This window comes from Vombatus ursinus, unplaced genomic scaffold (assembly GCF_900497805.2).
Source record: "Vombatus ursinus unplaced genomic scaffold, bare-nosed wombat genome assembly UNPS02015175.1, whole genome shotgun sequence".
NCBI lineage: Eukaryota > Metazoa > Chordata > Mammalia > Diprotodontia > Vombatidae > Vombatus > Vombatus ursinus.
The window spans coordinates 16,476,973-16,502,078 of record NW_020954953.1 but is presented as its reverse complement, the minus strand read 5'-3'; the positions used below and the strand labels follow the sequence as shown (position 1 = coordinate 16,502,078).

The 25,106-nt window shown below is 39.0% G+C and overlaps 1 protein-coding gene across 2 annotated transcripts in view; it reads left to right on the top strand.

The window, feature by feature from the left end:
* Window positions 1-25,106, top strand: part of LOC114031540 (connector enhancer of kinase suppressor of ras 3) — a 113,445-nt gene that overhangs the window by 70,121 nt on the left and 18,218 nt on the right. For both annotated transcript variants that reach the window (XM_027846673.1, XM_027846672.1), the window contains 5 exons: window positions 7,937-8,139; window positions 8,657-8,744; window positions 17,730-17,771; window positions 19,851-19,970; window positions 23,209-23,268. In XM_027846673.1, coding sequence (XP_027702474.1) covers window positions 7,937-8,139; window positions 8,657-8,744; window positions 17,730-17,771; window positions 19,851-19,970; window positions 23,209-23,268 — 513 coding nt within the window. The remainder of the gene's footprint in view (window positions 1-7,936; window positions 8,140-8,656; window positions 8,745-17,729; window positions 17,772-19,850; window positions 19,971-23,208; window positions 23,269-25,106) is intronic.

The following is a 25,106-nucleotide window of genomic DNA, read 5'->3' as shown; positions in this document are numbered from 1 at the left end:
GCTTTGGCTTGAAGACCTTTGAGGGGAAACCCATTATCTCTCAAGTCAATCCGTTCTTACCAAGCCTAAATCTGCCTCTTTAAAACATGTTCCTAGCTTTGCATTTTATTATACCTATATGAGGAATCACATTCCGTCTCTAGATTGCAAACTTGAAGGCAGGAACTAAATGTAAGTTAAGCTCAATTCTCTGCATATAATAGGATTTTTCACTGGCCATTCCTTATCCCTGGAATGTTCTACCTCCTCATCTCTGCCTCCTGACTTCCTCAATATCTTCAGGTTTCAGCTGAAGTCCCATTTTCTCCAAGAAACCTTCCCTAGTACTCCTTCACCCTAGTACCTAACCCTTCCCTCTGAGAGTATCTCCTAGGTTACCCTGAATATAGCCTGTTCTTATATAGTTGTTTGCATATTGTCTTTCCCTCTTAGACGGTTGACTTTTTGGGAACAAGGTCCATGTTTTGCCTTTCTATCCTCAGTGCCTGGCACCTAGCAGGTGCTTAATGAGTGCTAGTTAACTCCTTGATAAATGGATCTTTTATATATGGTAGGAGGGGCTGTGGTATCATAGTGACATTATTCTAATGTAGCCATAGTATTTATAGTAGAATGTGACCCCAGCAGGGCTAAGGCTTCCTCATTTTACAGATGAAAAAACTGAGGTCCTTGAATAGTTAAGTGACAAGATTATATAGCTTTTAAGTATGAGAAGTGGGACTCATCCCTGGGTCCTCTGCTTCCTGAACCCTGTGGTCTTTTTGCTTTTTTGAAGTTAAGTCATTTGAAGCTGCAATGATTTCCAGCTTAGTTTTTGCAGTAATAAAGTACAAATGTCATGTTGAAGGCTTTCTCCTCCCCCCTTCCCCATTTACTGTTTAAACAGACAAATCCAATTTGAGAACCTGTTCTTTTTCTGTGTTTCTTTGCAGCAGGCTCTTAAATCAATAATCCTTTCCTGATTATATTTGTACAGTAGGTGGTACTTACCAAGCCAGTATAATCCATTTGTTATTATCTCTATGTTATGGTGGTGGTGGGGGGTGAGGTAGGGTGTGGAGGGTGGGGCAAAGGAGCCTCTGTATGTGTAATTTAAAGCCTCTTCTCCCCTTTTCTTCCCCCTCCCCCATTCTTTCAGGGCCATACCTGGCACTAATATAATGGTTGAGAATAAATGTGAATCAGGAAAACATGAGAGAAGGAAAACAAGAGAACACTCAGCAGGGAGCTTATGTATTGTTTTATCCAGGTGTTGAAAGTTTTTTGATCCCTTCTTTGCATTTTCACTGCCCTCTCCCCAAAAGTCAAGTCAGCCAACATTAATTAATTGCCTACTCTGTGCCAGACAAGGTGGAGAGCAGTAGAGATACAAAGAAAGGCAAAAAATAGTCCCTGTTCTTAAGGAACTCACGTTCCAATGGGAGAGGCAACTGCTATGTACAAACAGTTTATATTTGGGATGAATTGGAGATAATTTTAGTGAGATTGAAGGAGGACTAGGAAAGGCTTCCTGAAGCAGCTGGCACCTGAAAGAAGCCAAGGAGGTCAAGAGGCACAAAGATGAGGAGGGAGAGCGTTCCAGGCCAGTGAAAATGTGCAAATGTATGAGTAGCAGCAAGGAACACAGCATGATGGGGATCACAGAGCAGGGGGGGAGTAAAGTGTTCAAAAAGATTAGAAAAGTAGGAGGGGGCCAGCTTATGAAGGGCCTTAAAGACCAAACAGAAGATTTCCTTATTTGATCCTGGAGGTAAGAGGGAGCCACTGGAGTTTACTGAAACAAAAAAAAAGTTTATTCAAATAAAAAGGTATTTGAAAGATAAGATTAACTAAAACTTTTCTAAGAATTTTTTTTTTTAAATCACTCACCAAGCATTTATTGAACACTTACTGTGTGCCAGGTACTGGGCTACTCTAGTGATACAAAGATAAGGATGAAATTGTCTCTCTGCCTTTAAGGAGAATTCTCTTGGTGGGAATGTAGCGAGTAGACAGGGATAAAGAGAAGCAAGTAACTTATCCTGGTGCTGCTGTGATCTGGCTACATGGGAAAGGAAGTTCCTTTGTATTCCTGCAGCTCAAAGCACTTACAGTGATTTGAAAGGGCAAATAGTTTTCCACCAAAAGGGAATAGAGGCCCAGGTGTAATCACAGATCTTTTTATGTCAGACTGTGTATAGGGTGGTTTTTTAAAATACATTTGGTGTTATATCATCAGTCAGCTTAAAAAAACTCTCTGACGAACATCCAGCTTTGTTATTGTCATTATCTAGGAAAGAACCTTGTCATCGATGTCATTTCCTGATGTCTGGGAAGTAACTGGTAAAGGACAAATGCACATTCAGGCATTATTGACATAGAACATTCTTATTTTGTTATAACATTTGCAGTATTTTGTTTAAATCCAGCAAAAAGCTTAGTTTTAATTGTATGTAACTGGATAAAACCATCTATGACCATCTGTATCTGAGTAGTTTAAGAAAAAACAACCCCCTCCTCCACAAAGTAGTAATTATTTATTTTATAGCTATGGAAAGTCACCTAAATTTAAAACTTAGCTCCAAAATATGTGGCAGTGAAATCAGAGGGAGAATTAGGAAGGCTTAATATTGATTGGCTAGTAGGAGTAGTTAAAAAAAAATTAAACTTTTCACTTTCTGTGATTTGTGGTAGGGGAAACTTATAGGATATTTCGTAAAACTATCCAGGCATGAGTTAAATGCTCTCAGAAGGAAAGGAACATTTGTTATTGGATGGGTTAGATTAGATGTGCTTATAATCAGGACTTTTTTGGAGAACAGTATTATAGGAAGTCAGACCATGGTATCAGTCAGGTGAGAAAGGTCAAGGCTGAAGAGAAACAGCTGGAAAGAATTTAGATTTTGTTCAGGAGGGAATGGGCCAGGCCAGTAAAACACCATAGAACTTAAGGGCTCTATTACAACTTCTTCATTTTAGAGATGAGAAAATAGGCCCAGAATCACACAGGGAGTTAGTAAAACCAACTAGAAAGTGAGTTTGCCTCAATTTAAATCCAGATCTCTATAACCTTTACTCAGGTTGGAATGGGCAGCAAGCAATACTCAACTCCTACTTCTTGATCTCTCACTCCCAGCTTCCTCTACCCTACTTCACCCATGTCTCACTCCAATCCTTCCCACTCCATCCGTCCTGCCCTCTGGAGTTCCTGTTCTTGTAGTGAATGCACTTGCCTTCATTCTGGACCTCTTCCTCTAAATCTCCTTTCCACTAATTGCATGCATTGAGGGCTGGCCATCCTTACCAGTGTTGGCTGTACTTTGACCCAGACTCCCCCCCATTCACCCCCCCCCCCCCCATGTTCTGGAGGAGGATTTTGGAATATTCTTTTCTCTTTATTGCTGCTTCTAGACTCTTCCTTTGCCACAATCACTCATTAGCCATTTGTTCTTTGCAGCAAATGCTTTTATACTTTTTATTTTTTTCTTTTTTGAATTAATAAATTTGTTTATTTTTAGTTTTTAACATTTACTTCCACAAGATTTTGAGTTCCAAATTTTCACCCCATCTCACCCCTCCCCACATCCCAAGATGGCATGCATTCTGAATATCCCTTCCCCTAGTCTGCTTTCCCTACTATCTCTCCCCTCCCTTCCTCTTCTATTTTCTTGTAGGGCAGGATAGATTTCTGTACCCCATTTCCTGTATTTCTTATTTCCCAGTTGAAAAACGGTTTTTTTTAAAACATGTGTTTTTAAAACTTTGGGTTCCAAATTTTCTCCCTTCCTCCCTCCCCACCAACCCTCATTGATAAGGCAAGCAACTAAATATAGGTTATATATGTGCAGTTATGCAAAACACTTCCATAGTAGACATGCTGTGAAAAACTAACTCTATTTCCCTTAATCCTATCCCGCCCACCCATTTATTCTATTCTTTCTTTTGATCCTGTCCCTCCTTAGAAGTATTTGGTTCTGATTACCCCCTTTCCCAGTCTGCCCTCCTCTCTATCATCCCCCTACTTTCTTGTCCCCTTCCCCTCCTATTTTCCTGTAGGGTAAGACAGATTTCCATACCCAATTGAGTGTGTATGTTATTCCCTCCTTAAGTCAAATACTATGAGAATAAGATTTCACTCATTCCCTCTCACCTTCCCCCCTTTCCCCTCTGCTGTAAGAGCTTTTTCTTTTCTGGTTTTTTTTGTGAGATAATTTACCCCTTTCTACCTTTCCCTTTCTCCTTCTCCTAGTATAATCCTCTCTCACTCCTTAATATTATTCTCCAGATATGACCCCTTCATCTTCAACTCACCCTGTGCCCTCTATCTATCCATCTATCTATCTATATATATATCTATACATACATATAATTTTTTCCCTCCAACTACCCTAATACTGACAAAGGTCTCATGAGTTACAAATATAATCTTTCCATGCAGGAATGTAAACAGTTCAACCTTAATAAGTCTCTTATGATTTCTCTTTCCTGTTTACCTCTTCATGTTCCACTTGAGTCTTGTATTGGAAAGTCAGATTTTCTATTCAGCTCTGGTCTTTTCATCAAGAATGCTTCAAAGTCCTCTATTTCACTGAATGACCATTTTTTCCCCTGAAGAATTATACTCAGTTTTGCTGGGTGGGTGATTCTTGGTTGTAATCCTATCTCCTTTGCCCTCTGGAATATTATATTCCATGCCCTGTGGTCCCTTAATGTAGAAGCTGCTAAATCTTGTGTTATCCTGATTGTGTTTCCACAGTACTTGAATTGTTTCTTTCTGTCTGCTTGTAATATTTTCTCCTTGACCTGGGAACTCTGGCATTTGGCTACAATATTCCTAGGAGTTTTCCTTTGGGGATCTCTTTCAGGAGGAGATTGATGGATTCTTTCAATTTCTATTTTGCCCTCTGGTTCTAAAATATCAGGGCAGTTTTCCTTGATCATTTCCTGAAAGATGATGTCTAGGCTCTTTTTTTGATCCTGGCTTTCAGATAGTCCAATAATTTTTAAATTCTCTCTCCTGGATCTATTTTCCAGGTCAGTTGTTTTTCCAGTGAGATATTTCACATTGTTTTCTAATTTTTCATTCTTTTGGATTTGTTTTACAGTGTCTTGATTTCTCATAAAGACACTAGGTTCCAATTGCTCTATTCCAATTTTTAAGGAAGCATTTTCTTCAGTAATCTTTTGGACTTCCTTTTCCATTTGGCCAATTTTGCTTTTTAGGGCATTCTTCTCCTCATTGGCTTTTTAGACCTCTTTTGCCATTTGGGTTAGGCTAATTTTTAAGGTGTTATTTTCTTCAGTATTTTTTGGGGTCTCCTTTAGCAAGCTGTTGACTTGTTTTTCATGATTTTCTTGCATCACTCAGTTTTTCCTCTACTTCTCTTAATTGCTTCTCAAAATCCCTTTTGAGCTCTTCCAAGGCCTGGGACTGATTCATATTTTTCTTGGAAGTTTTGGATGTAGGAGCTTTGGCTTTGTTGTCTTCTTCTGGTTGTATGTTTTGATCTTCTTTGTCACCAAAGTAAGATAATATAGTCTGACTCTTTTTTGCGCTGCTTGCTCATGATCCTAACCAATTACTTGAGTTTTGAACTCTTTGTTAAGGTAAGAATCTGCTTCCAATGTGGAGAATGTACTGTCCCAAGCTTTGGGGGTTTGTACAGCTGTTTTCAGAGATACTTCTAGGGACCTGAAAATTTTCAGTTCTTCAAAGGTGATATGATAAGGGACGAGGTGTTTCCTCTCCACTGCCACAACAGGCTCCACCGCACCAGCATTCCTCCTCACCCCAGGACCGCCCCTCAGAACTGTGACCCAGATCCAAGCACTGGTAAAGAAAGAGATTCCTGCCTCAGCCCTGGCAAAGAGATCCTTGCAATCCCCTTCTGATCAGCCACTGGATTCCCCCTCAGTCTGTGGGCCAGAAGCTCAGGAGGCAGCCGGGGCAGCTGAGACCTAGGTTTTCTCACGGCAGTCACAGACTTTTCCCACTGACCTTCTAAGTTGTCTTTGGTGTTCATGGGTTGAGAGGTCTGGAAACCACCACAGCTGCCTGCGATTCAGTCCTCTGAGGCCTGTTCCAGGGTCGCTGCGGCTTGTTTGCCCATGCTGAAGTGTGCTCCTCTCCCAGCCCTGTGCGATATACCTTTCTGATAAAACATCCAGGCTGTCTTGGACTGGAAATTTGTTTTCATCTCTTTTTTTGGTGGGTTCTGCTGCTTTAGAATTTGTTTAGGGCCATTTTTATAGGTATTTGGATGGGTTTGAGGGAGAGCTCAAGCAAGTCACTGCTTTCCCTCTGCCATCTTGGCTCCGCCTCTGTGTCTTTTCTCTTTTATACTTTTTCAAGTCAAATCAAGGTGGCTTTTGAGTACTGCAGCCAGGTAACCCTCTTCCTTCATTTTCATGGAGTTCAGCAGCTAGCTTACTTACTTTCTTTTCTCATTTCTCAATTTATGCTTTTGTACCAGGGGACTTCATCATTCATATTGATGCTTCCTCACTCAATTCCCTTAAACCTCATTTCCTCCTCTTTCATTCTACCTCAGCCAACACAGGAATTCTGGATCTCAGTTTTACCCACAGATATTCCAGTTCCTTAGTCAGGAACTTTTACATTGCTCTGTCAGACTATAGCCTCCTATCATTCCATCTCTCTGTATATGCCTCACCTCTCTTAAAGCTATACTTCACCTTTACTAAAACTTTTAATACCTAAATCCCTCGGAACTTCTTCCGGACATGATCTTTGCTCTGAATTTCACTTCCCTCTCTTCCTAATCTCAACCTTATAGTTAATTCAGTTCTGTATTTTTTTTTTTAATAATTTTTGAATCCTTTGCCCCTAGATCTGGGTAATTTTCACTCCTTTTTAGTTGCTGAATGGAACTAGAGGAAGTAAAAAAAAAAAAACAAACCATGATGACTAGGAATACTCTAAATTCCTATCATTGGGCTTCAGTTGAGGCCCCCTGCAGAATCGATTCCAAATCTTTTCCTCTCAGGTCTTCCATATTTCCTCTTCCTCCACCCCTATTGTCACCTGAGGATCTTCTCTCTGATTTTATTGAGAATATTGAGGCCATTTGCCATGAGCTCTCTCTTCATTTCAAAACTCCTTGACATCACCCCCCCCCCCCCCAGTCCATCTTCTGTACATACGTCCAAGTGACTTTCTATAAGTGCACATGTGGACATGTCACTCCTTATTGACTCTAGGATAAAATTTGAACTCCTTTCTTTAGCTTCTAAAACCCATTACAGTCTGGCCTCAACCCATCTATCCAACCTCAGTGTATGTTACTTTTCATCTTACACGCTATAATCCACCCAACTGACTTTCAGTTTTTCACATGTTTCACTGCATCCCCCATCTCCATCCTGTTGCTTGCACTGGTGGTCCCCCATTCCTGGAATGTATTCCTTTCTCATCTCTGCCTCAGAGAATGCTTCTCTTCCTTCAAGATGCTGCTTAAATATCACTGTCTGCATTCTTGATTCATCCTCCCTTACAGCTAGTCATTTTCCTCCTCTACTGCCAGGTATGATCCCTTTCTTGTTATAGCTCATTCTCTTTTAGTTGTGTCCCACTCTTTGTGACTCCATTTGGGGTTTTCTTGGCAAAGATATTGGAGTGGTTTGCCATTTTCTTCTCTAGCTTGTTTTACAGATAAGGAAACTGAGACACACAGGGTTAAGTGACTTGCTCAAGGTCACAGAGTATCTGAGGCCATATTTGAACTCATGAAGATGAGTCTTCTTGATTCCAGACCCAACACTCTATTCACTGTACCACCTAGCTACTCAGCGATCTCTTTGGGGATCAATCATTCAGGGTTGGCAAGCATTTGATGACTTTCTAAAATTGTCATTGGCCTTTTGGAGTGCTGTTGATAGAGACTGGTAATATAGAATTTAATTTGCTTTTGTTTTGGTTTTGTTTTGTTTTCTGCAGAACTATGGCCTTGAAACGGATAATATGAAGAATTTGGTTCTGAAACTACGGGCCTCTTCCAATAACTTACAGAATTATATCAGTAGCCGGCGGAAAAGTGCATCTTATGATGGCAATTCCTCCCGTAAACCTCCTAATGAATTCCTGACCTCAGTGGTGGAGCTCATTGGTGCTGCTAAAGCTTTGCTAGCTTGGCTGGATAGGTAACTTTACTAATCTCCCTTTTCTTTTCCTGTCAGGTCAGGATATGGGATGCCTAGTTGACTTCCTTTTGTTACAGGAGCATGAATGATTTCTTCTCACATGGACACTCCTCAGGGAGTTATGGGTCAGTGATAGACTTCAGAGTCCCCTTGGGAAGCTTTTAAAAGTATCTTGGCAGGAAGAGATACATCTCAACTCTTTTTCAAGACTGAAATTATTTTAAAGATTGTGTTGAAAATTTGGTTGGCATGAGAGCTGTTGACTTTCAGTAGTATGCTAACTCTGGTCCATTTTTGCTCTCTTTTTATTCAGCAGTGTATTACCTCCTATGCTAGTGCTAGTTAGGGTGAAGTTTTACTGTGTTACATGATAGGAAAGAGTTAAATATAACAAATGTATGTAACTATATAACCTGTGCACTCATAACTGTGTGTCGTGCCTGTCAGCCGACAAGATTGGGAGCCTAGTGCATTTCTTGTCTGAAGGAAAGATTTTTTTTTCTTTTTCTTTTTCTAGGACTCCATTTACAGGGATCACTGACTTCTCAGTGACAAAGAATAAAATTATTCAGCTCTGCTTGGATCTGACCACTTCAGTTCAGAAGGTCAGTTAATTCTTTCCTTTGACATTCTTTCTCCTTTTGCTTTCCTTTTCTCTCATCCTCCTCCTCTTATCATACAAATGTTTCCTTTTATTTTTTAAACAGGAGAGAAACATCCTTCACATGACTTGAGATGCACAACTAAAATGTAAAAAAAAAATCAACACCCTCCTAATCAAATAGTTTCCTTCTTTCCTTCCTTCCTTCCTTCCTTCATTTCTTGAAAAATATGATAGAATAGCTTCCACTCAAGACAGAAAATTTAACATTTTTCTGTAGAAATAGGATAAGTTCAATTTGATAACTCTTTTTGCTCACTTTGATGTGGCATTTCCTGATTTTGCTCCTTTAGGTCCTGTCTAGTTCTTAAAGTTTTCTTCTGTTCAAAGGCCCTGGACTTCAGAAAGGCTATAAAAAATAGTAAAATTCATCCCTTTGATAACTCTGACTAGATATCTTTAGGCTCTTTGGGCCTCAATTTCCTCATATGTTAAATAAGGGGGTTGTACTCGGTAATAGGATCATATACAAGGTGTATATGATAGTGTCTGTATTTAGAACTGGAAAGGACCTTGGAGGCCATGTACTCCTTATTTTACAGATAGGGAAACTGAGGCCACCAAACATGGTTTTTGAGTAGGGAAGTAGCCTGATAAGAGCTAATTCCAACTACTGGGGAGGCTGAGGTGGCAGATTTCTTAAGGTCTTGCCCAGTTGGGCATCAGTATGTCAAACCCCTTGGGAGCCAGTGGGGTAGGAAATGGAACCAGGTTGACTAAGGAGGAGTGAATTGACCCTGGTTGAAAATGGTGCCAGTCAGTAGTGGGAATGGGCCTGGGAGTAGTCCTTGCACTTCAGCCTTGGGAAGACCCAATCTTTAAAAGAACCAAACAGAAAAAAAATGAAAGGAGGCCTAAGGTGAAGAGACGGGCACAAGATCATGCCAGGTATTAAGTACCAGAGCCAGAACTTTAATGCTCTTTTAGGGATCTGTCAGTCAGTCCTAGTATTCTATAATTCTGTCCATGTTACAATTATTCCATGTCCATTTGCAAAACAGAATTTGGCAATAGGTTCTATGACCAAACTGGAAAAGAATATGGAATATAACTGTACCCTCTGTTGACCGTACCACTGTGGGGCCCAAGTAGGTATGATCCTGAATGATTGTTGATTTCATTGGTTTTTTTTTTCTAGACCCTAAAAAGTTGAGTTTTGAATGTGCCAGTCTTGGTTCTTGTGACATTAAACCGCCAACCATGTCGCAGTTTACTTAATGCTTATGTACTTTGGAGACTGCTTTTGAGAGTGTGTTTTTGGAAAGGTGCACAAAGGACCTCTAAAGTATCTGCGTCCCTACTCCAAATTTCCTCAGATTGGCTTTTGATAAAGGGTGCCTGATGCTGTGTATTAAAAATACAGCCAGAAGGCCCTGGTGTCCTCTCTCCAGCTTCCTTCCTCCACTCCTACCCCCACCCAACAATAACATAACTTGGTTTTCCCCTTTCCATAACCCCATTTTGCTGCAGCTGCTGCTTCTCGTCACAGTTGATTTATAAAGCACTCTGTTTAAAAATTAACTCGAGTATAGTTAAAGGATCTTTTTTAAAACCACCTCTCTGATTTCATGTGTATAGGGAATCCTTGGTGAGGTGCTCCCTCTACCAATGCAGATGGGCATTTTCTTTGCAAATCATGGTCTTAGAGGATTGACTGGAAGCAAAGTGAGGTTAAGTAACTAGTCTGCTATGTGTTAGAGGCAAGACTGGAACCTAGGTTTCCTGCCTCAGGACCACCTCCCTATCCATTGTCCCAAGCTGCCTCACTTCAGTAATTAATACTCTAAATAGAATGAGCCGGTCAACTCATAGGATAAACCTGTTTTTGTTGTGGAGGATTTTTTTTCAGGATTGGCCTTATTAGTATGGCTTTTTTGGTGTGGTAGCTCTATGTGTATTTAGTATGGTTTGAAATGTAAGTAATGGCAGTAATTATACTGTTATATTTAAAAGGAATTCAATTGAGTATTATACTTGGCCAGATGTCTACTTCAAGGCAGGTAGGATGTTTCTTGCCCACGTAGACTGTATTTAGGTGAACTGATGATGTTGTCATGGCTCAGGCTCTTTTATCCCTAGGTGACAACCATGAACCTGAGGATTCTTTGTGCTTCCAAAGCCTGTAGTAAAGATACTCCTTTTTTAAAAAATAATATTTTATTTTAAATTTATGGAATAAAACAAGTATTTCCATAACACAGTATAATAAAAAAAAGATGATTGCATGGAATAATAACAAAAGAAACTGCAAATCTATGTTGTACAACTTGCTATTCTTTTAAAATATATAATAAAGTTATTGTGTGAATTTCTTTTTATTTTTCTTCTCCCCCTTGCCCTCCAATGGCTGAACAAGTTGTGGTATATGATTGTGATGGAATACTACTGTGCTATAAGAATTGATGAGCTCAGTGATCTTAGAAAAACATGGAAAGACTTGCATGAAAAAAAGATACTTCTTTCTTGCTGGTGTAATGGGATTCATTATCTGGTAACTTAAAAAAAAATTCATATGTTTTGAGTCAGACAAGAAAATGAAATTTTTCTGTCAGGATTTCGACCTGTCATAAGAGGTTGAAAGATGGCTAGGCATTTTACACTGGGTAGCGAGAATTCCATCCATAGGGGCTGATGGGTGGCATAGTTAATAGAGTACCTGGAGTTCAAATATAGCCTGAAACACTTACTAGCTTTGTGACCTTGAGCAAGTTAACTTAACCCTGATTGCTTCCAAAAAAAAAACCAAAACAAAACTCCATCCATATAATGCAGTATTGATAGTAGGTTTCCTCTGAAAGCTCTTTTCTTCTCTAGAGGCTCCTTTTGTCTTATCACATCCCTTAAAGTAGGTGTCTTCCAAGGCTCTGTCTTTGACCTTTTCCTCTCTCTTCTATCTCCTCTTTGGCGACATAACTTCAACTATCACTTTTGTCTACATAGCTTTTAAATATTTATCTCAAATTCAACAAAAATATATTAGTTCTGGCTTCTTCCTGATGTTCTAGGTCTGTATTTCCAAGTGCTTGTATTTCCATTGCCATTTAGAAATCCCTATTGGGGTCTCAAGCTCAACTGGTCCAAAATCAAAGTTATCCTCTCCCTCAAACCTACTCTGATTTTAACATTTCTGCTAATGGCACCGTCTTTCTGTTCAGTCACCTAGGATCAAAACTTTAATCATCTCATTTACCTCCTTTTCCTTCATAATCACCACTTTAAGGTCTCTATGTCCATGGATTCTGCTTTTGAACTTTCACGTCCATTCTGTCCTTTCTGTTCCTGCTACCATTGCTGTCATTCATGACTTCTTCCTGCGGGCCTGATACATTCACCTTGTAAACGTTTTCCCTGTCTCGAATTTCTCTACCTTGGATCCCTGTTACCATGGCCACATTAACCTTTCTAATGCATAGTTCTTATCCAGATACTTCTCTACTTAAAAGCTTATCAAATATAAATTCCAAACTCCTTAGCTCTGCATTCATGACCTTCTCCAGTTTGGCCCCAGTTAAGTTTTTCAGTTTTAGTCACACTCTTTTCTATTCCCTGTATACGTCCCATGTTTTCCTAGTTCTCTGCTTACTACCCATTATCCTAGAAGTGCTCTTCGTCCCTGATCTCCAAGTGTTGAAATTCTATCCATTCATCAAGGCTCTATTCAAATACTACACTATTCGTGAATGATACCAGAGAAATGCATTTTTTTTTTGCAGCATATTAAAAATTCTTATTGAATTGTAGTGAATTACCTAAGTAGCCTTCAGAGTAAGTCTTCCTTATCTGAACTTAGAAACCCTTGGAGTATTTCTTTCTCCTTGACCACTTTTTCTTTTTCACTGTTTTTCTTTTCTTCTACTTAAAAAGAATGGTTTGTATTTTATTGTTTGAGTATTAGGCAAATATGTTTCACTTCTCATTTTTTTTTTCCATGAGGAGGGTGTGCCTTAATGATTAGATTCCCATATTAAGTGTAAAGTCTAGATGATTAAGTGTAAAGACTAGATGATCCCGTAGGTAAATTCAAGGTTCTATGACTCCATAAATTTGAATAAAAAAGTTCAAAATGGAATGGTGTGGGATATGTGTAACGGTCTGTCTTTTTATACAGCATTCAGCAGCATGCAGAATTGTACAAAGGGGAATGGCAGTAGGAGAGTGAAGAAGAGAAGTAAAGTTTTGATAGAATCAGTTTTGGGAAAGAATTAAGAAAGGAAAGGAATAGAAAATCAAGAGAACTGGAGAGAGGGAAACGAGAGAGGGAATAAAAATGTAGCAGCACCAAATTTGGATGTAAAATGGGCAGATTATACTAGGTGACCTCTGAGGTATTTCTCTGTCTCAGTGCTATGATCCTATGTTGAGAGGTGCTGGGGAGACACTTAAAGGAAGATGAGGGGATAGGGAAAGGGAGATGATATGTCAAACTTGTACCTTCCCTTCCCAGCTTAGCCTGGCAGGTTGGGCTAAACTTCCTCTGCCAAACCTAGGAGACTAAAATGATGCAATGAGATTTTAGCATGCACTTTTCCTGCTTGTAATGTCAGCCTCACATTTGCCTTATTGTGACAGTGACTTTTTCCCAGGTTTTTTTGGGGGGGAGGGGACAGGGAGGGAGGACAATCCCTCTGGTTTCCTGCCAGAAACTCTGAAGCCACACCTGCAACCACTTCCTCTAGTCCTCACAAGAACAGATCGTGGGAACCCAGGCTCACTAGTGGCATAAGGGTGGGGAGTATCCCTTTCGCTAAAGCTGGCTGGGGCAGTTTTGGGTGGCAGAAAGGTTGTTGTAGTCACTTGGTTTTGTCTGTACATGAGTAAACCCTTGTAGGTAGCAGTCTATGGGTTTGCCATGAAACTGGAAATTTCGAGCTGTGAGGTCAAATATCTGTTCTGTCATTGACTTGAGTTTTTATTATGAGCCTTCTGAATTAATCTGGATGTCAGAGAATCATCTGGCTCACAAGGATGATGTGTCTATAAATTAATGCTTGTAAAGTATAGGGAGATTCATAATGAAAGGCTAGAAATACAAACCATTACTTTTATGATAGCGTATGGTCCTGTAAGCATGCAGATTTAAAAAACTGATTGTTAATAATTCCTACTAGGCCAGTCAGAGTATGTCATTAAGTGATGAGCCATTTTGAACCATTTTGACAGATTGGCTCTTTGGGTCACATTTACCAGATGAGGAAGGCGTTAGAGTTCACCCCAGCTCTTTATTATTCCAGTTCCAAAAGGGTCTGTAGGTTCTACTTAGACAAGCTCTTGAATCTGTCTCTGCCTCATTCACTCCTCTCCCTTGCTACTTCCCCTGCCAACACCTCCTTTGAGACCCTTCCCACCTCTTGTCTAGACTATTTATAGTTGGCATTTGCTCCCTCTATTCTTTCCCCTCCACGATCCATCTATCATACTGCTGTCAAAGTAATCTTTCTAATGCACCAGCTTGATTGTGTTACTCCCCTGCTTAAAAGCCTTCAGTACCTCCCCATTGCCTACAGAGTAAAAAATAAACTACTTAACCTGATGTTCAACTCCCTTCATCTGGCTCAAACCTACCTTTCTAGCCTTTTAAAAATTTATTCAAGCATTCCTCTTTGTGCCCCTAGCCAAATGGGACCTATAATCTATTTCCTCATCTCTTCCCTCCTTCCTGTGCCTAGGTGCCTTTGTTCATACCATCTCATATATACACCTTTTGATATTTCTCTTCTTCTTCAAGGTCTTCAGATGCTATCTCCTAAAATTGTGCAAGATTTGCCTGTCATCTCTTCTCCCAGCTTGGTCCTTTCCTCCTGGAATTTCTCAGGCCTGTTGTGGCCTACTTGCTTTGTATTTAATCATTATCCAAGCTATTGGGATGCTGGACCTGTTATTTTATTGGTATAGGGAACTTCAGAGTGAGGAAAGTTCCTCTACCAGTACAGATTAACACCGTCTCTGAAGCTCCTGGTGCCTTCGAACCCTGAGAGGTTAAGTGATTTGCCCAGGGTTACACAGCCAGTGTGTGTCAGAAGTGGGATGTAACCTCAGGTTCCTGGCCTTCAGGGTAGTTCTCCATCCATTATGTGAAGCTTCCTCACTAATCGATTCCAGTTATTTGTGCGCCATCCCCCTTAGATCCTAAGCTCCTTGAGATCAGGTACTCTGCAAATGTTCGTTTTTATATTCCTAGTACCTAGCACGTGATAATTGCTTAGTTGAGCTAGATTAGGTTTACTCATGTAGCCCTGGAACTTTGTTTTCACAAATTACATTTGTAGTTCTGAATGTGTACCATGTAGCACAACAAATTGCACGCATGTAAAATGCATTGCCTAATGATAAAGCAATTCAGTTTTTCCTGTAATAGTGATGAGCTCTTTCAAGGCAGGGACTGTCTTTTTTTTTTTTTTTTTTTTTTTTTTTGGTTATATCCCAAGTGCTTAGCACAGTGCCTGGCACATAGTAGGCACTTAATAAATGTTGATTGATTAATGGATTGATTTCTGGATCTCTTCTTTGTGATCAACACATTCTGCTTCCCATTATACTTATTAACATGCCATAATATAATATCCTCCATGCCTTAGGCTCAAACTCTGTGTTTGGTAAGTATTTGTTGAATTGAATTAATTGAATTTAGTAATATTCTCCCAGCAAGAACTATTTTTTTCTCATAAACATACGTTTTGAGAACTTAAAATAGAAATCTATTGCTTTTTCTTTTTTTTTAAACATCTTCCCCCTCCCTGACCTCCAGTAAATATAGGGAGTTTTGAAAAACAAACCGCTGCTGCTTTTTGTAATTTCTTGCTACTCTTTTACCACCCTTCCCAGTAGGCTTCTCCTTTATAATAAATAAAAACTTAAGTAAAATAGCATCCTTTATAATAAATAAAAACAAAAGTAAAAATAGCATCTGACACTACCTGCAACCTTCTGCCCCATAGTCCCTTGATTTCCTACTGAGAGGAAAGAAGTAGTTCATTTGTCTGCCCCTTGGGAGCAAAATTGGTCATTGTGTTTAGTGAGATCAGCTGCCTTTTTGTGTTACCAAATAACATGTAAAGTGCTTTCTTTGTAAACTTACTTTAAGTGATAAATAAATGCTAGCTACTATTATTCTCATTTACTTTATTGTAGTCCTTGTATATATTCTTCTACTTCTTCCTTCTCTTGGCATGGAGTGATTTTCTTTTACAGGGGACTGAGAAAAAAGAAGAATGATAGGAAAACCTTAGAAAAATACTTTTGAGTTAGAAAATTATTTTGAGAGATAATATAACTACCTGAGTTTTTTAATTTCTACTGTAGGAGCTCCATTTATAAGAGTTGCCTGGGCTTTTCCAGTTATCTGGTAGGAGAGAGTTAGAGTTTCTTGGAAGAAGGACTTCCTACAAATCACAGTTCCTCAATCCCCATATTCGTTGCCTGTCTTCTTTTCACCCATTGCTAGGGCATTCTGGTTCTGTCTCCTCTAAGTCTTTCTCTAGGCTTAAGTGAAATCCATCCTCTGACCATCCAAAAGCTGTTTGTTAGTTTTTTTTTTTTTAATGTACTGTGAAATAATATTCAGCATTGGAGAATATACCTGTTGAGTTCTATGCTGAATAAGTTTGACTTTAGATAGCCAAGTAAGACTTGCTTCATTTCTGTGAAAAACCTTAAAATCCTCTGTGGCATGCAGAGTTGAGATGGCTGACAGCTAAGAGTTGTGCTTATGTAGAACATGCATTTAAGCATTTTCAGTCTGGCTGCTTTTAAAGAGAACAATGGCGATTTCTGTAATTTGACAACTGGGTTCATTCAGTGTTCAAAGTTTTCTGTACCTAAGCTGGGTAAATAATGCTTTGCATTCCAGTCCTTCCTTTATTTATTGTCATCAGTAACATGCTCTTAAGGGAATTTTTTTTGGCAGTGTATTAATGAATGTTTTGTTGGAACATTTTCCATCCATGAAGCACTGTAATATCTAATTTAATCTGGACATTACTTAAAATAACCTGGTATGATTTAGTTTACCAACGCCCATTACTTGGAAGATATTCTTAGAGGCAAACACAGAGCTCAAGAAACTTCTGGTGGCCTTGTTAATACCCTGGCTGCCGCCAAAAGAGACTCGGGGTGCCCGTGAGTTTTTGGCCACTGGCTGCCATGTAGATTGTCCTTTGCCTCTGGCTCACTATACTTCAAGCCTGTGCAGAGAATAGAAGAAGTGATTAGTTAACTTTAATCCGTTTGAGAATCAAGGTGACTTTATTTAGTAGATTCCTAATGAACGGCGAACAGGAATCTTGCAGTAATCCAATTCCTACTCCTCTCTCATTTCCATTGCTAGCTCATCTGCCCTTACCCCCTTTTCTATCCCCTGGCCACTACATTACTACTAAATGCCCTGGGGTCATGGATTTAACCCTTCAAGATTAATTTTCTTTGGTTCATGAGAATCAGTCATCCTTCTTGTCTGTCTGAATGTGAGTGCTAAAGAATGGGTGTATAGCATATGTTTTATGAATATATATTCTCAATTCTTATTCGTAAAAACACTGGTATATGACACATTGGTAGGGTCCCAAATCAACTGATTGGAACCTATTGGAAGAAAGATGCTACTTCTGTTAAGATTTTCAAGTCAGTTGCTTTTTCTATGACCCTTTGACTTTTATCCTACTCAGGGAATTTATAGACCATCCTTCCCCATCCCACCCTCCTCCAATTCCCTGATGATTTCATTAAAGAAATGAAAAAAGCAACATGTTGGGGGATCCTGGTAGTATTTAATACTAGAGTGAATTAAAATGTCTTTTTTTTTGTTTGGGAGGAGGAGGAAAAAAATTCCCATCAAGTAAAAGTTCAAGGTAGAATTTGCTTACCGTTGACTTTTTTAAAAAGGTTTTTATTTCTTAGATTTAACTAGTTTAAACCTTCTTCTCTTCTTCTTTAGGACTGTCCTGTGGCTGAAATGGAGGATAAAGTTGTAAATGTTGTAAGTATACATCCTTATTATTATGGAGGAAAGGAGTAAACATTTATTAAGAGCCTGCTATGTGCCAGGAACTGTACTAAGCTCTTTACAAATATCTCAACAGCTCAAATGCTGCCTCAGCAGAGGGGCTAACAAAGGTAGCTGGTGATGCAGTAGATAGAGTACTGGGCCTGGAATCAGGAAAACCGGAGTTCAGATGTAACCTTACATAGCAGCTATGTGACCCTGGGCAAGTCACTTAACCCAGATTGGAGGGAGAGGGAGAGAGAGAGGGAGGGAGGGGGGAGAGAGAGAGAGAGAGAGAGAGAGAGAGAGAGAGAGAGAGAGAGAAAGAAAAAAACAACAGAACAAAAAAAAAAAAAAAACAACCCACAAAACTCCAAACCTACAGCCAATAGAATTCTAAACAGTGACATGTAGCATTTTCACTATTTTATGACTGCCTCACCCAGATGTAGTTATTCTAAGTAACTGTCTTGTTAATCATAATGAAACATTGATTTAATGAACTTGATCTAATGTATTCTTTTAGTTTAAGTTTTTGCGGAAAATATGTTGGCAGAAATCTTGTGACCAAGGGAAAGTACCATAAAACCTTTTTTTTTTTTTTTTGAGCATTTAGTAACTTCATCATCACTTCCTCCTTTTGACATAGACCAGGCTAGGCTCTTTGATAAGACCTTCCTTCTGCTGATGAGGAATTTGGCAGGGCAGTTGCTATAAATATATTTTCCATAAATAGGGAGGCTAAACAAATAGGAAGAATTTTTAAAGTTCTCCCTCTTCCCCTTCTTAAAAAAAAATTAATCTTTGGAATTCCTTCACTCATCAGTCTTTTAAATTCTGCAAAGTGTGTGTTTAGTAATGTGAGTGTTGTATTAACTATGTGATGAGAGGCAGCCTGATGCTTTGGCTAGAGGGTTGGCCTTGGAGGGAGGAGGACCTGCAATTAAGACCTGCCCCTAACTATCATTATTTTTTATTCAGATGTCATTTTAATCTTTCTTTTTTAAAAATTATTTATTTTAAATAAATATTCAACATTCACATCCACAAGATTTTGAGTTCCAAATTTTCTCCCCATCTCACCCCTCCCCCCACTCCAAGATGGCAATGCTTTCTGAATACCCCTTCCCCTAATCTGCCCTCCCTTCTATCTCTCCACCCCTTCTCTCATCCCCTTCCCCTTCTATTTTCCTGTAGGGCAGGATAGATTTCTATACCCCATTTCCTATATTTCTTATTTCCCAGTTGCATGTGAAAACAATTTTTTTTAACATGTATTTTTAAAACTTTGGGTTCCAAGCTGCCTCTAATTATTATGGGCAGTGTGACCATGTGCAAGTCACTTAACCCTCTCTGTGCACCCAGACAAATTATGGAGATTATAGTTGTTAATCTGCATCATTGGAAAGAGTTTTCAAACTAGGAGTTTTCCACATGAATGAATAACAGGTCTAAACCTAAAAATACTATTAATAGAGCTGAAGCTTATCTAATTAAAAAAAAACCCAACAACCTTAATCTCTGACTTTTATGAGGAGCCCATTTGTGTGGTAACTTTTAAGGGGTTAAGTGTACTATCAAAGTAGAAATTATAAACATCTGGTGAGGATGAGATGGGGAGGGGGGACATCAACAAAGTCCCAAAAACTTTGCTATGTATTTGATCATTACCAAGCTAGTGCTTGGAGAATGGAAAGCTTCTACCCAGAAGAATTTCTATTGATGATTTATTCAGCATCTCATCAGTGGAAGACAAGGGACTTCACACACATCCATGCCCTTTAATGGCAGCAAAATGAGTTAATAAGGAGACTTCATCTGTAAACTGGCAGATAAGTCATTCCTCACCCCAACTCCTCCCCCAGGCACATTGTACCATTACCTAGATATGGAGCTACTTCTTTTTTAAGGAGTAAAGCACAGTAAGACACTTACCAGGCATTACTTGCCTAAATAAATGTCAGCTAAAACTGAAGATTATAATTAGGTCATGTGTTTATTTGTAAGTAGGCTTCAGAAATTAATTTGTTAATTTAGCCATTCTTGACTTACTTCTTTCACCTGTAATTTTAGTCCAAGGTCCTAAATAGCATTTGTGATAAGACCATCAGATCAACTACCGATCCAGTTATGAGCCAGTGTGCTTGCCTGGAGGAAGTTCATTTACCCAATGTTAAACCTGGAGAAGGCCTGGTAAGTATCCCAGTATTGTTTCTAAATAAATGTCATCTTGTGTGGCAGATAAAAGTTGTTATGTTAATGATTACTCAACTTAACCACAGTTTTCAAAATGAACCTGGATTATACTTACTCCCATTCCTTTTTTTGCATATATGTCTGTGAACTTGAACTATACTGAAGTTTATTTTGCATCTGTTTAAATATAAGATGAAAAAGGGACTTGAGTGAAATTATCACATCAAGGATAGAAGTGCTTTCTTTATCAGTTGTGTTGGGGGTGGGATTTATAGCAATTTCCATCATTCTGTTGTGTTGATAGCATTGAGAATACTTTACATAAATAAAAGATGAACTCTTTGGGCAGGAAAACACAAAAGTAGGAGCTCTGTTGATCAGGGCCTAGGAAGCCCCAGCAGGTCTTGATTGGATTAATATGGGAGAAAGGTGCTGAAGGAAAGGTTCAGCCTGGAACAAAGGCTTGAGAAAGGTTTTATATATTACTTCAGAAACTGCATAAAAAGACTTAGATTGTGAAGGTACATCAATAGAATCTGCCAGGTCCTGGCTAAAGGAAAGGATCTATAATTAGTTAAATGTTTGAGGACCCAGTTGGCAATTGATAAGGAGAGATAGTGGAGATTGAGGTTTAGTTTTTAAGGGAGACAAGGTTACAACCAATTACTTTCAGAGCAAATAGAAATGAATGCCTCATTCATTAACATTAGGGCTATAGTGATTCAGAGCAAAAGGTGGTCAGTCAGTTAACAAGCAAGAATCAGGTGAACTTAATTGGGGAGACTTCCTGGAGGGAGGTTTTTTTGAAAATCAGGTTTTGACGTCAGTGAGAGACCCGCATTGTCAGAGCATTGGAGGTTGCCCCACGTGAAGAGAATTATATATGCAAAAGGCACAAAAAACCCAAGTCTGAATATGTGTTTCTGTGTGTGCTGGGAAAATGATCTGTATTGAAAAAAATATTATAAATGAGCTTTGTAGAAAAGTAGTGGGGAAGGAGGCCTTTAAGGACATCCTGAGGCATTTAGTATTTGATGTGATATGTGGTCTAGAGACTTCTTGTAGGTTTCTTAGTAGGTGAGTGACAAGATGATTGAAATTGTTTTCTGGGGGTGATTCATTCTAGGGTGGATTGGGGAAGGGTGAGGTAGGGACATGGGGAATTGGAGACTTTCTGTGGAATTACACATGGTTTCAAAGGAAAGATGGACAAGAATCTAGTGCTTTTAAAACCTTTTTTCCTAGTAGGGTTGGTGTCTGACCTTTCCAAAGGACCTAGTAGACGTCAAAGAATGATCTGCATGATGCTTCTCAGAGAGGGGTATCTGTTTTCTTCTGTTTGATGGTGGTCTCCATAGCACTCAACTAGTGCTGTTTACTTGTGCTTTAAGGAACAGAAAATAAAACCTCTTAGAAACTTTCCTTAAGCTTTCCATGATGCAGCTAGAAAGATGAGATTGACGTGCAGGGGATGACTTAGGTAATGACCTACTTTTGAGTACAAAAGAAATAGTACAACTTGAATTTATGGAATCTAGGAGTGAAGAGAAAGGCTTTGAGTCTAGTTGTATCTTAGTAGTGAAAAGGATCATTCCTCAGGCAAGAGAAATGAATGAGCTTGATACCTAAGGCTCCTTATCAGACACCTCTAATTCTGCATTGGTTAGATCTAGGTTAATTCATGCATTCCTTAGAATTGGTTTTATTCACTTGTTCCATATTTCTTTGTGAAGTTTGGCTGTCCCAGCTATACGTGGGATTTGTTTTTGTTTTTGGTCTAGAGAAGGGATTTCATCATTGGAGTGATCTTCTGGTGAGGTGCAGATCTTTTGTTGTTCAGTCATTTGTTGTATAGGACTCTTTGTGACTCCATTTGGAGTTTTCTTGGCCAAGGTACTGGAGTAGTTTGCCCTTTCCTTCTCCAACTCATTTTACAGATGACGAACTAAGGCAGACAGGGTGAAGTGACTTGCCCAGGGGCACATAGCTCGTAAGTATCTAAGGCTAGATTTGGACTCAGGAAGATGAGTCTTCCTGACTCTAGAACCAGTACTTCATCCACTGTGCTACCTAGCTGCTCCCATCTCTCTAGGCAAGATCTCTATCTACTGAGCAACACTACCTCAAAAAAAAGCACCTGTTAGTAATTACAGATGTGATGGACAGAATCTCCTTGTTGTCTTCTGGAAACTCAGAAATGCTATTTCTTAAATTTAATACATAACCTTCCGCCCCTAGTTTTAGGAGGGTACAAATATTAAGCTCCCAAATCGTTTTCATATTTGTTTAGAAACAAAATCGTAATAATAAAAGAAATTATATGGATATTCCCCCATCTTCCAAATATAAAACTTGCCCTCTGGATAAATGTCTGCTTTTCTCCTCATAAAGTGTAAGAGTTCAGTTAAAGTATGCTATGTGTCAGATTGTAGGATGTTTCTTAGATAATATTGAATTCCTCACTTAGCTTGTGTGCTGATCTTACTCTGAATACTTTGACCCACTTGGTTCATGGGAAGCTTGGGGAAAGGCTTATGTTTGCCCCAATATAATGAGATGTCGCGCACAGAGACTATGAGGTGCCAATGGGGTTGGAAGTTTCTGGGAAATCCATACTGCAGCTTTGCCACTGAAAGCTTCCGAGACATACCTCTGGCCTTGCTCTCACATCCCGGTGTGCATTAATAATATCTCTTTGAAAAAAATAGCCTCCACTAAATTCAATGGTGAGGCCAAATTTAATAATCTTTAAAAAATAAGCTCATCTGAGCTCAAAATTTATTTGCTTTAAAAACAGCCCTTAGAGTCTAAATATCAAGGGCATGAAAGAAAGAACACAGTTGTTTTGTTTCTAGGCAAAGAAATAGTCAGGGAAGGACTGAGATCGTTCCTTGGTTACTTGAATTATCTATGGCCTGGCTTTCTTAGAAGAGCTAGCTCTGGGTATTCATCTGATAAGTCTCCAGGGATGTGACAGTCCTGCATTCCTAGTGCATAAGTGGTAAATCAAAGAGAAGATTGCTTTCTGGTTGTTTTCCTTAGTCTTTCCATATGTTTGAGGTTCCTGTTCTTCCTCAGGTTTCTTTGGCTGGAGCCAGAAGCTTTCACATTTGTTTTACTGGTCCCAAATATAGCTGTTGTTCTAAACGAAATGTTAAAATGTTTTCTAAGGTTAAGTCCAACATAGTATTGGAGCATGGAGTTGGTTAATACGTTTGTTTATGGATTATCCTAGGGCATGTACATCAAATCGACGTATGATGGACTGCATGTGATTACTGGGACAACTGAAAATGTAAGTGCATGTTATTTAAATTTCAAAAGTATTTTTAAAAGAATTGTGAGAAGTCTATCATGTTTATTTTGATCATCATTATATTTTAAAATTGAGCTTTTATTCTTTTATTCTCCTACCTTCTCTCCCCCACTCAAAACAAAACTCTTCTAACAAATATGCATAATCAAGCAAAACAGTTTCCTTTATTGGCCATGTCCAGAAATGTAAGTCTTATCCTGGATCTTGAGTCCATCACCTCTCTGTCACAAGGTTATCCTGTTAATTTCAGTGGGTACCCTTTGCTATTGAGGGTTGAATACCATTTGCAAGAATAGACATTTTTATTGTTGGTTTCTGCTAATAAAACTTGGCTTCAAGGCATATTTCTTTTTCCTTCTGTGTGATTTATATTTACTTTTCACTGTTTTGTACTCTGCCCATTTTTCATTCCCATGCCAAATAACATCATTTTTACTTCAGTGAGTAGTGGTTTTTACATGAACAGGGATGTTGAGCACATTTGTTGTACAGAAATTTTTATTTAAAAGCTTGTCACCGTATCAGATTGCTATATTGGATCTACTACCTAGACTTGAAAATATCTTCCACTTACAGAGCTGGATTTTGTAATGATATTCTGAAGTTAAATTCAGCATGTATTTATTAAGTAACTGCTATATGCCAAGCACTATGCCAGGTGCTGGAGATGCAAAGACAAAACAACTCTTGCCTTCAGGGACATTACACAGATAGGTGTAACACAAGGATTTGAGTGAATGGGATAAAGGAGAGGGTGGAAAGAGTATCCTAGGAATATTTGAGGAATAGCTTAGGGGATCTGGAAAGACTTTATCCTCTTCCCCCCTTGTCCCCACAAAAATGGCAGCTGAATTTGGAGCCTTGAAGGAAAATAAAGAATCTGAAAAGCAGAAATGAGGAGGAAGGAGCATATTCTAGGTATGGGGTGGGAGGTGTTTCACAATTTCTTAGGTGTGGGAGAGTTTGCTTAAAAATGCCAAGGAATAGCTACTAGTCCTTTTTGGCACCAATGGAGAGTGTGTGAATAGGATTCATGGGAAATAAAGTTGGAAAAGGAGTTTGGAGCCAAATTGTAGGGAACCTAAAATATGGCAGGCTAGGTTGATATTTTCTTCTCTGGGCACTAAAAAACTCCTTCACTCAGTAGTGGGTGAGTGGCATGTTCATCCTTGTGCTTTTAGGAAGATTATTTTGGTAGCTGGTATCAGTGGATAGGAGAGGGAGAAATGAGAGATGGGGAGATGGTGTAGAAGGCTATTAGCATAAGGATTATTTATCAACTAGTGCCAAAGTCCTAAACTAGGCTGTGAAAGAGGGGACAGAAACAAAAGAAGATGAGAGAGATATTGTAGGAATAGAGTTTATGAAACATAACTGATTAGATTTGGGAGAAGCAAAGGAGGAGTCTAGGAAGATTCCAAAGTTAGGAACTAGAGAGCCTGGAAGGATGTCGATGCCTTCAACATTAAATGAATGAATAAATGAATAGGGGAATTTGGAGAATGGGTAGATTTGAGATGAGAGGGGAAGATGAGTTCTATTTTGGTCATGTTGAATTTGAGATGTTTATAGGACATACAGGTATCTGGAGGTGTCTAGCAATTACTTAGTGATTCAGACTGTGGGCGAGATATTAGAGCTGGATATCCAGATTTGGGTCATTTGCATAAAGATAATCAGATTCATTGGAACTAATAAGATGACTAAACTAGAGCATCTATATAGAGAAGTTCTGGATTAGAGCCTCATGATAGTGATAGGGTATCACTCACAAGGGTCAAGATATGGGAGATGATAGATCATAGGAGATTGAAGAG